We start from the raw sequence: 15,765 nt of genomic DNA on the forward strand, positions 1-15,765 counted from the left end.
CATTACATTTAGTTTTTTATTTTATTTTTTCTTTTACTTTTATTTTAAAAATAATATGCCTCGTTAGTATGATTCCACATGTATGGCTATTAAAATGCAACGCTGAGTGCGCGCGGCAGCAACGAGTTGTTAAGTACTACGATATTACGACGTATGAAACGAACCGACTGCTGCTGAAAATATGTTGTTTTAAGCTATCCAAAGTAAAAAGTCCGGGAACCATACGAATATACGTACGTACTTTCGACTCGTTGTCTCGATTGCTTAGTGCTAATGCATGGAAAATTAGTGATTTTACCTTGGAAATTGTGGGAATTAATTTATAAAATTCAGCATATATTTAATTAAATATATAAGCTTGCTTTATGTGAAAGTGAAATATAAAAAAATGTGCTCTGTGATGTGTAAAATTAAATTAAAAATACGAGTTACCAAAAAATCATTAAAATCATATTTTCGCGTTGCACAAAATCTCACAGAAGTATCTGCTGTGCAGTCGTGAGTGTGACAAGCAAAACGATATGTATTAATGCATACGTATAGTGAATGAGATAGAAAGAGATAACTATAATGAAGGCACGATAACACAGCACAACAACAACACAACGTTACGAACACAGCCATTGAATGAGAGCGTGTTTACCACAGCCGTTGTCTTCTACCAGGTTGCCTGGTTGTCGCAACTACGAAAGTGGGAAGAAGTAGTAGGTTAAAAGAAGTTGTCACGGGTTGCTGAGCGGTCTAGAGGAGAATAGTGGAAGAGCATTCTCGCGGTAGGGTGGTGTGCTGCGCTTAGCTATAGCCTGCCATATTGTGTCGATTCACATTCGTTCTCTTTATATCGTATTCCTGTCTATTTCTACTACTATTTTATTGTTGTTGTTGGATAAATGTTGAATGTTTGACGTTGTTATATCGCCGCCGTGTCGTGTCGCTTATATCGTTCACAGCCCTCGTCAATCGCACTGATTCCGATGTTTCTCTCAATCGCTACTTTTTTTTTTTGATATAACAACGATTTGTTTCTACCGGCCACATCATGTATTTTATTAAAAAGACGATTGAAAAAATAATTTTTTTGCACTTGGGGTGTTGGCAACTATACATACATACTATTTGCCTTACATATGCCTCGACGAACATCAAACCATCATGAGCAAATACATTTGTAAAAAAACTGTATAAAAAGCACGATTGAAAAAATAATACATATTCACATTTGCACTTGGGGTGTTGGCAATTAAACCAAATTTCGGAATTAATACATACATACTATTCGGTGCATTGAAGTATACATATGCCTCGACGAACATCAAACCAATCACATTGAGCAGCAATAGAAGCTATTTTATTGAAAAATGATTTCCAGAGATACATATATTTTATACTTACCATTAAATATTAAGTTACCAGTTTTCATTTAGTTCAAGTAAAATTCAAGAACAAGCAAAGCTTATTAATATTATTTATCTCGCACAGTAATTATATAAAATATATACATAATATCTTTGTTTAGGTAAATTGATATACTATATACATACATATGTCTTTTATTTTGAACGGTCAAACTACTGTCATAAATATGTACTAACTCCCCGTTATTTAATGTCATCACTTAGTGTTTTTGATTCAATTTGCAAATAAAATATTAAATTTGGTCAACAAATTTTTACGTTCTAGGATCCAGATACTTGATCATGTACATACATATGTATATAATTAACATAAACTTTTTCATTTCAAAATACTTTTTCAAATTTATGAGATACGGTGGTACGAACGGACATATGCAGTATACATTTGATAATTCATTATTAAATTCAAAATTTCTTCATACATGTATAAATTGCTATTTCTTTATGTAAAACATTTGCAATATTTTATTTTGTGTTTTGAGCAATAGTCTCGAAAGTTCATAATTAATATCGGTCGTTCCATGCGCGTTTACGTCATCACGCATTCTCCTTTCTGTCATTATTCTGATATAAAAGAAATATAATTTGTGGTAATTAGCACGATAATTTCAGGACTGTTTTGTAAACAAATATGTCTATTATAAACTAAGTTTCTTCTTTTCAAATTTATTCCCAAATTTTACATTCTCTTAAACTTTAATTTTTATCACAGATAACTCAGCAGTGCAGTTGCAGCGGCCGTTGACGGAAACTAGAAGCCTCTTACAACAGCAACTGCAAAAATTATATACACCTGGGATTGAGTCAAATAAGTAATGAATGAGAAAATAAAATCACCCTCTGGGCAGGGTGGTGCAGCTGGCGGAGGAGGGGTAGGCCCACCAAGCGGACCCAGTGGTCCAGTTGGATCTGGCAGTACTGGTAATAGCGGTAATGGTGGGCCAGGTGCTGGTGTCCCAGGTGGTCCAGCTACACTTAATTCAGCCATAGGCGGTGGTCCACCCAGTGGAGGTCCACCGGCACCTAATAACGGTAGTGATCAACAACAACATACAATTCCGCATTCATATGGACCACCTGGTAGTGATCCAGTCGCTGCAATATCACATTATCATATGCACCAACAGCAGCATCCGCAACAACATTTGTCTCACCAGCAGAGTGGCCCCGGAGGCCCTGGAGTCCCACAAAACCCCGGTGAGCATCCACAAAAAGATGAATACGGACAAGGTTCTTTGGGTGGACCACCACCACCACCTACTGGTGGGCACCATCCCGTTTACGGACGTTATCATCATCCAGATCCAAATATTGATCCATACCGCTATGGGCATTCGCCTATGCAACAGCCGCCTCCTGGAGGCAAACCACAACAACAACCAGGACCGCCGTCTGGACCGGGTGGTGGTATAGCCTCTCCCAGTCGACCACCACAGCAACGATATATTCCCGGGCAGCCACCGCAAGGTCCTACCCCCACATTAAATTCTTTATTACAATCGTCGCATCCACCGCCGCCGCCACAACATCGTTACGCAAATAGTTATGATCCACAACAGCAGCAACAAGTGGCGCAACAGCAACAACAAGGCGGACCACATGGACCGCCTCCTCCACCACATCAACCATATGGAGCGCAACAAGGTTGGGCGCCACCACCACGTCCATATAGCCCACAATTAGGACCGTCGCAGGCCTATCGAACGCCACCACCGGTAAGTGCAGAGAGAAATTATATAAAATATAAAGCTTAGTAACATTTACATAATTGTTTAAATGAAAGCCCTTTGGTAGTCGAACATGCGCCCTATTTTTGCAGTTATAGCATTTCATTGCGTTTTATTGGCTAAATCGTAGGTTTAACCTACAATACTATGCCACCAGTGAAGAAGGGAGGGGGAAGTTCAAAACCAATTCCTCATAGGCCCGGAGTTCTCAAAGGGTTCCGGTACTTTGCAACAATGTTTTACAGATTTATCCTTCGATAATTCACTACAATCACCGTAATGCCTTATGAAAACATAAGAACTATTGTAGTTTTAATTCTACATGATTGATTGGGTAGAAATGTTTTTGAAGTTTTAATTTATGTGGAAAGGTGCACAATGATTTAATCCATTCCTCAGAAGTTTTGTTATATTTATCGTAGAAAATATTAGTTAAACCTTTAAGTACCCAAAGAACACTTCACCTGACTAAAACAACCGGCGGAATTTAGAAAAAATGTTTGTATGTCTACAAACAATAAACGACTAGCATGATGCTTTTCTAGTTGGGGTATCCCAAACGCTTACTCATGCCAACGCTATTTATATTTATGTGCATATACACTTGTACATTCATAAATATACAGTGTATGTAGGTATGTATTCAAATATGTAAAAATACGTCGAGTCGTACCCTCGCGTTTTATTCATTCATACTGTCGTTCGAGTTGAGTAAAATTTGCCGCCTTAAATCATCAGCAAGGGCAACATGGCACGGCCAACAACAACTGGTAAACAAAATAATCACAACAAAAAATATAAAAGAGTATTTATAATACGAACAGAAATCAAAAGGAAAACAAACAATCCACAGAGTGTATAAATATGCAACTACATCTATACACAGATAGATTCATATGTATGTAAATGCAGATATAAATAAATAAATACAAACATACTTACATAATAGTATGAAAATTTGTTTTACGTGGGTACTAGTAAGGACGGATATAGTCGTTCGAATACAATTACCCATAGACATGTACTTACAAACAAGCGTACATATGCACAAACGCGTGCCTAGTTGGGCTGTTCAACGGTCAACGTCACCTTACATGCTATTTTGTACCATACAAATTGACATACAGACCATATGATATAAGACAATCTTGCCAACATACACACGGGCAAATATAGAGCGCTAAATATTTTGTGTTTTTGTTTTTGCATAGTCCTCGTGTATGCACAGCACTTGCCACCGTAAATATGTATATAAAGGTACATGTGTACAAAAGTGTGTCAATAAACGTTTGTCGTTTTCATGAATGAAATAATAAAAAAAAACGGAAAACATCAACCGGCGCGGCGGCATCTTTTACCCAACCAACAACAATAACACAGCCTTCATTCACATCAAAAAGGCACACAACAAAATGTGATATAAAATCTTTAAGGTTCAAGTTAAGTTGAGAGTGTGCTAGTGGAGTAAACAGGCCAAGCCATTTAAAGCCAGACAACATTTCAACCGGCATCAGTTCAATTTCAGCCACGATTTAAAGGGATACAAAGATGGTAAAAGTGTACCACCATTGACAGGAGGTGGAGGTGGAGTGACTGCGCTTATGGTGACTGGCTGGCATACTTATTCACTTACATACATATGCATTCATACAAACGTTATTTAAGTATATATACGATGAAGTATTTTTGCTCCACTTTTTTTTTTGTTTGGGTGCCTGGTATTGTTTTGCCTCCAAGCGCACTGCTATCTATACAGCTAAACCGATTTGGTTGCTTCATACATATGTACATATTTGCCGGCTGTGGTTGTTGTTATTGTTAATCTCCGCAATATAGACAACTCTTTATGTGCGTGGACATTGTGTAGGAACTTTCTTTGCTCTGCAGCTATTAGCTTTATACTTCTTTAATTGTTTACAGTGATAGCTGTAGCACCGCTTGATTTGAAATAAGTGGATGCTGAATTGTGGGAATTTAATTTGCGTATAACATAAGAAATGTGAGTTAGCTACAGTTGATATGGAGTTTTGTTTGTTTTAAGACAATTAATTTTAACTACCCTTGCAAAAAATAAAATAACTAAATAATTTCACACTATTAAATTTATGTGCTTTTGCCAGATTTTGGAAAGTCTCAAGACTTATATGACTAAAGCTGCATAAGTATACAAACCATCTATTACTATGTATATATGTATGTTTTGTATATTTGTTGTTGTTATTGTTCCGACCGAAAACGTTGTATGTATATTATTGGCTTTACCTCTGTGTATGCGCCACTCTTTGTAACACAACTTCTGTTCAGAATTTTGAAAAACTTTTTTAGCTTGTGGTTTGTATTTTGGTAAGAGTTTTCAGTACAGTGCTCAAATGGATGTGACTCTAGTTCGAGTTATAGCTTGATACATATACAATATACCTGTTAGTCTTCTGAATCACTTGACTAAAGAAAGTGAAATTACTTTATGTATTTAAACGCACGTGCCAAACACGTTTCTGTTTTTACTTAAAAAGTGGTGGCAAAATAACACTAAAACGTGCAGAATGTAGTCAAAACATAAAAGTGTATACCATATTGTAGACTTTATTATCGCATAGAGCCTTGTGGTGCTCTATGTATGTATGTGTATATGTATGTAGATATATTAGTTAAATTTTCGTACAATGTTGTTATTGTTGCGGTAACTCATCTCGGTTGATTTGACGTGCCTACCAGACGTTTGTTTATTTTTTAATTTTTTTTCTTTGCGCTCACAAAAAATTCAAACACAATATGAGTGCGTGCATTTGTACATATATTTTCATATAGTACATACATATGTATGTATGTAGGTTATTCTATTTTATGGGCATAATGTTTGTCATTGAAGAGTTTAGGGCTGAGGTGTTGGGATATTATTTTGTTATTAAGTGTCAATTTTCAGCAATTCAATTGACAAATGTATACTTATATATTTATATGTACAAAAATATGTTTACATGTGTGTGTTTAGATTAATACCCTTTGATGCACAAAAATTCCGATTTCAAGCAGCTGTAGAAGATTTATGCATCAAGCTTACTTCATCCATTTTTATGCCAATTCCTTTCAAAACAAGAAAAGCTTTCCATACAAGAACTATTTTTTTAATTTTGATTGTCCAGGCTGTATGTCAGCTGTATGTCAGCTGGAATAGTGTTCCGATGTTGGCGGCTCCGACTAATGAGCAGCTTCTTGGGGAGAAAGGAAAAAATACAAAATTTCCGATTTGTTAAAAACGCAGCAAATAAAATTTTAGTTTTGTATGTACTATATGTATACGTCCAGGAGATATTAAAATTACTTGTTAAAATTGTAACTACAGTATCCTTCCTTCTTAATACAATCGCACATTGCTTACACAGCTGTAGCAATGTTACTTTTGTTTTTTACAAGTGAGTAGCATGGTAAATTTCAACAACAAAGGCGAGAATCGAACAAACGTGTGTATATTTAAACTGTTATGACCCAGAAAATAAAGAATGTCTCGAAATAACTGTGAGAAACTAAAAAAATGCACAAACAAGCAATAAAATAATGCAAAAGGAAGGAAGTGGTAAACATAGAAAACGTAGTGAGGAGCGCATCGCCAAGAAGTCACTGCAGTCACCACCAATGCAATGCAACAAGGCGCATCATTAAAAACGCCCCTCTCGCTTCTCCCTCACTCTGGCCTCTACCGTTGTACCTCCTATACATACATATGTAGCAACACACAAGCGCATACAAAAGGCTTTAAGACTGCGGCATCGCTGCCGCATTGCACAAAACTTGTAAAATCGTAGAATAAAACATTTCATTTGCTATTTTTGTTTTCACATTTATTATTGTTGTTGTTGGTGTTATCGTTACGCGACCGTTTTTGCCTCGTTTCAAACAGAACAATTGTGTGCTGCAGCATTGTAATACTATTACGAGCTCGAGCACCGGCTGTGCACGAATGATGCAAAAATATAACAAAAACAAAAGGCCCACAACAAAAAGTGAAATCTTATAAAAAAAAAATAACAAATAACATTACCACAGTGGCAAGCGTCACATTGCCCTCATTTTATTTTGCGGTCGATAGACACAAAAAATTAATATGTATACATATCTACGACAACGACTTGCACTTGCACGGCATTTTGTCTGAGGTTGAAGTAGACACGGTTAGCTCAATATCATTCTAATAATAGCTGTAAGTCACTGTTTTAAATGTTTTTCTTTCCAAATCAATGCCCAGGTGCATTTCGTATCCAAAGCTATTTATCTTGACTTTGACCGGTCAGTTTTGTTTGGCAGCTATATTCTATAGTAGTCCGATTGAAAGTATATGCTTTTTGCGTCACCCTGTACAATAGTCATTGCTAAATTTCGTCAAGATATCTTGACAAATCAAAAAGTTTCCAAATTTGGTTTCGGTTTGTCAGTTTGTATCGCAGATATGTGTTATATTAGTTCAATATTGGTTATTTCATCAAGTGAGCAACATCTTGATGAGAAAAGAAAGATCAGATCGATATCTTAAAAACTTATGAGCTAGTTAGCATATGTACATACATTCAAGCATGACGCTTTTCAAAGTATAGGGTCGAACGATTGTTATTTTATCAAAATCAAAGTTTGCAAATAAATAATATTTACATCAGCATCCGACTTTGCGACTTTCAACTGAAAAAACACCGTCACATTTAATAGTAAATATTTTCTCGAGACTGAAATATACCTAAATTTTAGATTTAAGTATATTTATCTACGAATGACAGCTAAACACACAAGGCGATTTCAAGGAGAGCATAAACTCTATGACGAAAGAAATCAGTCCTAATATGCGTGGAACAAAGTGTAAGAAGACCACGCCATTTAAAAAGTAAACACGTTAAGCCTGTTGAAGCGGAAACAACTAATTGAGTTGCAGAAGAGGAAGTGCGAGAAAAGTAGAGGAAGTACCAGCTGTGCATTGAAGAAAAAAAAACAGGAAGAACAAACAATAAGAAACGGGTGCTTGCCGCTGCTTAGTGAAATGAACACAGTTGGGCGAAAATACGCATATCTCTAAATATTTACGAACATACTGCATACTACATATATACATACATATGTATATAATTGGAAGTCGCTTCGGCATACATATACATACATATGTACTTCCAATCAAATTTTCGAAATTTAGGAAAAAGCACAAACATTTAAATAGGAATATTTGTATGCAATAACAGTAACGAGTATTTGTCTTAAAGAGTTATACCCACTTGCAACTCGGAAAAATGGGTGTTTTGTAAAAACATTTTATTAAGAGGCATACATTTACAGAATCCAATAATCGCGTATTTATTTTGAAAGATTTTCGGTTTACTTGATCTCGCAACCAATTTCCAGGCCAGGAGGATCTGCGAAAAAGGGCGTCTGCCGGTGGGAAAATTTTTTCGGCTCAAATCCAAAACAAAAAAAAAATATTACCATAGATGAATACAGGTAATGATCGAAATACAAGTTAACTTTCGATTTCGACAAAATGGGGACTTCCCAAAAAAGTCGTTTTTGTGAAAAAATCTATACTTTAGAGTGACTTAAAAAATCAAAATTAATATTAGAATCTTATTCCTTCGATCATTACCATTACCTAACAAATATGTATTTCTAATAAGGTCGGTTGAAAATTTCAAGTCGATCGGTACAGCCGTTTCGAAGAAAGGTTCGTCACCTACTCTAAAAACAACGTTTGGAGGAGTTAAAAAATTCTTGAACTCATATCTCCGAAACTTTGCCGTATCAACTTCAAATATTCTAAAACAAATATACTTTCGACATAAAAAAAAAACAATTTGTTGAAATTCACAGGTGGATTTCACCCCAAACCTAATTTAATAATGACGAAGACACATATTTGATGCAATAAATTGTATAATGCGCCATTCAGTTAAAGAAGTGAAAGAATCTAAAAATAAATATTGAAATATACAATAAAGCGACCGTTGCGTGAGTACGCGCTAATGGTTAAGCAAGAAAAAATAGAAATTAACACAAAATCTATTGAGACAAAGCAATTTATATGGCATGCATGTACATATGTATCTATGCTTATGTACATAAGTGTGTGCCGAAGTCATTAAATGTGCTGAATTTAAATTTCATTCAAACAAGTGTGACTATGTGATGTGACGTTGGTGGCACAAATAGCCACAACAATAACAACAGCAATCAGCAACGTTAAGATATAAGTTTGCATAGATTGTTTTTGTTTTTCTTTGTTGTTTTTGCAAACGATTGAGTCAATGGACTTTGAGCAGTCAAAGGTATAAACAATCAAATATGTGCGCATAACTAAAATACATATGTACATACTCACATACATATCGACACACAATCATCTATACGAATGTACGTACGTATGTATGTGCCTAAAAGCAATCAGGTCGCGGCAGAGAATTAACCGGCGTTGACAGACAAACATACAAACGCACACTTTGGCAGGCTGGGTTGTCTTGCAATGAATGGTAGTCTGGTAGACGACATGAAAGTTCGCATACATACATACATGCATATATGCATGCAAGCCGGCATTATATATGATAAATAAAACAAATCGAAGAGAAAATGTAAATAAAAACAGACCAAAACAGAAAAACGCACATAAGAAAAAACTACGGAACAGAAAAATTCGTATTAATGAATGAAACAACGGTAATGTGAGTACTCACGCGCCTTTGTTGTTGCATTTTATTTTGTTATTGTTGTTGTGGCCTTTATTATCGGATGACGGTGCTGTTGATGCCTTCCTGACGCATGGTTTGGGCTGTGGTGTGCCACTGGGTAGACAAACTGGCGCCACTTGCACAAGAATGAATGGTAGGCGAAGAATATGTACACAAAGAGGAAGTATAGCCCCATATAATAAATATAAATAACATATAAAAATGTACGCGCTGAAGAAATGTTTTAAAGGAGATAAAAAACTGCAAAGTGGACAGACAGGTTGAAGTCCAACCGAACAGCAATGCCGTGCAGTAACAACAACAACAAGATAACAAAAAGAACAAAGAACCAAGCGAATATTACGATGGTAAAGAAGAATTAACAAGGATATCAAACTGGGCTGTGTTGATTTCCGTCTTGTATTTTTACAGTGCTGACAAATGAATTCTACAGATATGAATACAGTAAATGTATATCCATTGTATGTATGTATGTCAAAAAAACCAAAGGGCTTTATAATGTTTATATGTATGTATGTAGATACTCTGTGGCATGCCACCAAAATCATACTTTGTTATTTGTTCTTGTTTATACATACATACTATTTCGGTTTTTGGTTGGCGTGTGCCTGCCTTCCAGCCCAAACACCAAATTTAAAATTTAAAGCTTTTCTTCTTTGGCGCGTGCTGCGTTACCGCATTATGCCACTTCTTAAAACGACACCTGCGCGTCACTGCGGCTGCCCATTTCCACTCACAGTCACACAAATGTATACATGGATGTAGTGGATTTTTCGCAAACTTTAAAGACTGTAGAGTTGTGTGTGTCGCAAATAGTACCGTTTCACAGACGTCGAATGTGTCTGCACCATCATCGGCGTCAATGCCATTCTCATACCTCAAACATATACATATGTATGTACATACCTAGCACTATAGCCAACGTCAGCGACGTCACTGCCGTAAACATATGTATGTACATCTTTACATAGTAAAGGTATGAGTTTGTTGAAATGTACTCACTTGCGCTATTATGTTCACATATTTACATTTTTTTATGTTGCTGCTTTGTCAGTCGGTCGAGAAGTTGGTTGGTTCATTGCCTCTTTGCTTGTTGGTGGTTTCTTCGCATTTATTTTTTCGTCGTACTTTTTGGTTTGTGCGCGAAACCATTAAATGAAGTTCAAGGCCATTCGGAGAGTCTGTTCTTGTTTTACTTGTTACGTAAAAAACAGCTGAGCTGCATCATCGTGGGGGAAGGAACCTTTATGTGTAAATTGCCATGTAAAAATGTATATATTTCGTAACTTGCTGTATATTGCTTGATTTAATGCAAAACTTCTGGCTATGTAGAGAACCAATTGGACAACTTTTGGAAATATTGTATGCGAGTGTACTATGTTTAAAACCTTTAAATATGCACGAATCAAGCAAAACCTCGTAACACTATTTTTTATGCAAGCTTAAGTTGTTGAACTATTTTCCAACAACAGGGAGAATAGGCGGCTAGGTTAGCAGCGGCTTGAATATTAGGTTGTTTTCGTCAATTATCCCTTATCACGCTGATTTCATGCTCGATATTTTATGCTTGATTGCTTTTTGTGGCACTCGGTGGTAGGCACTAGAAAAATAAATTTATGCTTGAACGCAAAATTGAAAAGCATTCAAGCGAAATTTAAAACTTACCTTCGTTGTATTACGCACGAATGAATAATTAAAAAGGAAAAACGTTAACTGAAATTGCACTCTTCACAAATAAATATTTTCCCTATAAAAACTTTTTTTTATCGTTCGGCTTGTATGGTAGCTTTATGCTTTATTGGTTCGATCTGAACAATTTGCTCGAAGATATTGTATCATTGCCTCGGACAATAATCCATGCTAAATTTCGTGAATATATCTGATCAAATGGAAAAGTTTTCAATACAAGAATTTGATTTTGATAGAGCAGTTTGTATGACAGCAATATGCTATAGTGGTTTGATATTGTTGGTTCTGAAAAATTAGTAGTTTCTTGGGAGGAAAAGGTTGTGTGTAAATTTTTTAATCGACTTCTCAAAAATTGAGAGCTATAAGTATCGTTACATTCATAATTTGTGTACTACATACATACAAGGTTCTTTCCAAAGTAAACAGGACTTTTTGAATCTAGCGACCCCTGGTGGCGCCATCTACATATACATATGTCGACTGGTGCGTTAGAATTTGCTACCTTTATCGATTGTCCAGTGAGAATTTCATGACATTTCATCGATTGGAAGTGAAGTTATTGCGTTTTAAGTGTCAGTATGTTTGTGTTATCGGTGCGAAAATGAGCTTCGAACAAAATTGGTACAAGTTTTACCGAAACGTTTCAATTGATGAAACAAGTTTATGACGATGATTGCCTATCCCGTAGCAGAGTGCACGAGTGGTTTCAACGTTTTCAAAGTGGTCGTGAGGACATAAATGAAGATCAACATTTGGGCCAATCAAAATCCGTGATCACTGGAAGTTCCATCGAAACTGTGCGTGAATTCAACAAAAATCAGCCGAAATCATAATTAAAATTCATGGAAATGGAATTGAACATCTCCAAAACATCGATTTATCGCATTTCGACCGAACATTTGGACTTACGAAAGGTGTGTGTACGGTTTGTTCCGCACAAATTGACAGACGACCAAAATTGCTCAGAATCCAACATTCGAAGAACTATTATTTGACCAAAAATTACATTTTAACCATTAACCACTCCCCGTATTCACCTGATATGGCCCGTGCGCCTTCTTCCTTTTCGGAAAAATGTATTTGCCCATGAAAGGAAAGCGTTATGCAGACGTAGAGGTCATTCAAAAGGCTTGCACCGGCATACTGTCTTTTACTTTGGAACGCCCCTTGTATGTATGTACATACAGCCATGGACACATAAATAGCACACTTGGTCATCAAATAAGAAAACAGTTATTTATTCCTTAGGTTTATCACTTACGGATTTAAAGAGGAATGCGTTTTATTTTAAAAATTATTCACTTTAATATAACTATAACACTGAAATAATAAATATTTTATTATTGCCAAAAAAAGACGAAAACATCAATATCCTATATGACAGCTTGGACACATAAATAGCACAATCTGAAAAGGGGCTTAAAAAAAGGTACAAAAATTTATAAAAATTATTAAAAAATTGCAAAAGATTGTTCATTTCGTTAGTATTTTGTACAATATCCACCATTTTTAAGCATCCGCTCACATCTTTTCTGCATGCTGTCCACCAGTTCTTGATATCGTTTCTTTGGGATTGAATACCAAGGCTCCTCAATTCCAGCCCATAAATCATCAAAATTTTTGAATTTTTTTGCTTGCTATTTTGAACTTTATATCAATTCATAAATTTTCTATTGGTTTCAGGTTTAGGTTTTGCGCAGGCCACTCATAAATTTTATATTTTTTATTGCCGAGATCATACTTTACTATCGTTGCGGTGTGTTTCGGATCATTGTCTTGCATAAATGTCCAGTTTATGGGCATGGATTGAAATACATTTTATTTTTCAATATATCCAAATACTAAAACTGGTCCATTTTACCACTTATTCGAACAATTGGCACAATGCCATGCCATGAAAACACGCCCCGGACCATGATACTTCCACAGCCATACTTAATGGTTTTTTTGGTACACCTAGGTTTAAGGGATTGACCTTGTGGACGACGTAAAAATGATTTTCCAACTAGAACCTTCCTATTTATCTTGGTTTTGTCGCTCAAAAACACGTTCTTCCAAAATTGTGCTGGTTTGTCTCCGTGGGCCTTTCCAAATGCCAGTCGAATTTTGATGTGGCGTTTTGACAGGAGTGGTTTCTTGCTGGTAATTTGTCCAAAAAGTTGAGATAAGTTGAGTCGTCTTCCTACAAGCTTTCTGGACACGTCCACACCATATTCGTCATTAATTTCGATCATAATTTCTCTGGTTGTCTTAAAAGGATCCGCTTTGCTCTTCCGTACTATGTCTTTGTCAACACAAATATCGGATTTACGTGGTCCTGGTTTTCTTGGTATCTTTTTATTGACACAAGGTGGGTCTGTTTTGTTGCATAAATATCATTTTATAACATTTTTGGAGAGCAATATATTATTTTAGCAATTTTGACAGGATCTTTTCCTTTTTTGCTCATATTGGATATAAGGACTCCCTTTTCCGGCGTGGAATGTTTTTTTCCTTCTCATTTTAACGAAATATCGATGAAATAATTATATATTCGCAGAATTAAATTAAAAATATGCGAGAACCTCACACAAAATTAAAAAAAAAGTACGAACTTAAAAATGTGCTATTTATGTGTCCACCTCAAATCAACACTATACGCAATAAAATTGTCGCGTACAAAATTTAATAGAAAATAAACAGTATTTTTATGCAGGGAAATGAGCCTCATAATAGTGACAAGTAGATACATACCAAATTTTTATTGTTCAGCTACTTTAGGATTAAAAAAAAATTAGAATTAATATGGGATTCAGATGTGTGCTATTTATGTGTCCATGGCTGTATATTTTATAGGGTCTCCGAAGTTTCTTTTTCCTGGAGAATTTAACTGAATATAATATTTCTGCTGTTCAGATTTCTCTTGAGGTTTGAATTTATCGTTTGGTTGCAGCCTAAGTTGAAATTGTCGTATCATCTTGATTTATGAATTCTGCTTGGCCTGTGATGTCTCAATGTTTACTATTAAGCGCCATTTCCTCAATATTTGATACAATTCTCTTATCCAAAACAGTATTTGTAAATGTAATTGTTGAAATTTGGATCGATCCAACCCAACCTAATTTATTCAATCATCCTATGTGCCTCTAATCTAAATGCAATTCTAAAGATAATCTCAAAATTTGAAAATTGTCAAAGTTATTTACCACGCCAACTGGATAAATAATAAAGTTTCACATATAACCATAGCTGAAACGGACTTATGCTCGTCGTTTGAAAAAATTTTCTTCGCTACAAATCAACTTGAAACTTATTTTCATGACCATGAAGCATTTTTAAAGCGAAAACAAAGAAATAACTATTTTTTGAGAAAGTTCTACAGTGACCATAAACCTTAAAAACGGCATATTGCATTGACATATTGAACTAAATATGATAATACAACACGAAAAATTATTATATTTTGTTATGAAAGACTTCTTCAGCCGTGAGAGCGTTCTGGTGCCACAACGGATTAACAGAGATTCGTTCTGCCAACAGAAGCAGATAGAAATGCGGAACAAAATTAAACTATTAACCATTGTTGTGCCACCAATACATATATATTTGCAGAGGTTATTCACATACAAATTAGCAATATTCGGTTTTGCATACGACCGAGGCGCACATAGTTGGCTAACCTTACCATAAATCTCAATGGGAAATTGCAATATTTATACAAACACATGCTTGTAAGCACCTTATACAAATACTAAAGTCCAAAGCTTTGTTTGAGTACGTTGCCACTGTGTCCCGTTGTCTGCTTCCTGCGCCATAACGCTGTGGGTTATGTGTGCCACCGTTGTCGGTTTGGTTAAATGCTTCCATCGACTTTATAGGCTCGCCACTCGAAGCTTTCAATTGCGATGTTCGGCAAGTATGTTGTTATATGTATGCATTTGACTGTGTGCCTAGCCTAGTCATTGCTATCAATGGAACCTCTTATTGTTGTTTTTATTGCACTGTTGCTTTGGTTATTTCGGTCATACTCACCGACAGTAAACATGCTTACAAACATACATACATGTCGTAACTACACGGGTACATCAGTGTTTTCGCCACCACAGCCGTCTGGTTGGCTAGTCGATTAACGCATGTTGTGCCGGCGCGTAAACTAAATACTAATGCACACACATACATAGATCTCAATGTAGTATCAACACCTCTGCTGTTCCTGTTTCTTACTGCTATTCTGCATTT

General features: G+C 35.8%; 1 protein-coding gene across 7 annotated transcripts in view; it reads left to right on the forward strand.

Moving 5' to 3' along the window:
* The window catches only part of LOC126762974 (trithorax group protein osa), a 97,621-nt gene that overhangs the window by 1,799 nt on the left and 80,057 nt on the right, over positions 1 to 15,765 (forward strand). For 6 of the 7 annotated variants that reach the window (XM_050480087.1, XM_050480141.1, XM_050480107.1 and 3 more), the window contains exon 2: positions 2,128 to 3,130. In XM_050480087.1, the coding sequence (XP_050336044.1) occupies positions 2,231 to 3,130 (900 nt within the window). In that variant the 5' untranslated portion in view covers positions 2,128 to 2,230. Of the gene's footprint in view, positions 1 to 210; positions 774 to 2,127; positions 3,131 to 15,765 lie in introns of those variants that run through there. The other variant, XM_050480097.1, reaches the window with a different exon arrangement.

The sequence above is a fragment of the Bactrocera neohumeralis genome, chromosome 2, assembly GCF_024586455.1.
Source record: "Bactrocera neohumeralis isolate Rockhampton chromosome 2, APGP_CSIRO_Bneo_wtdbg2-racon-allhic-juicebox.fasta_v2, whole genome shotgun sequence".
Classification (NCBI taxonomy): Eukaryota; Metazoa; Arthropoda; class Insecta; order Diptera; family Tephritidae; genus Bactrocera; species Bactrocera neohumeralis.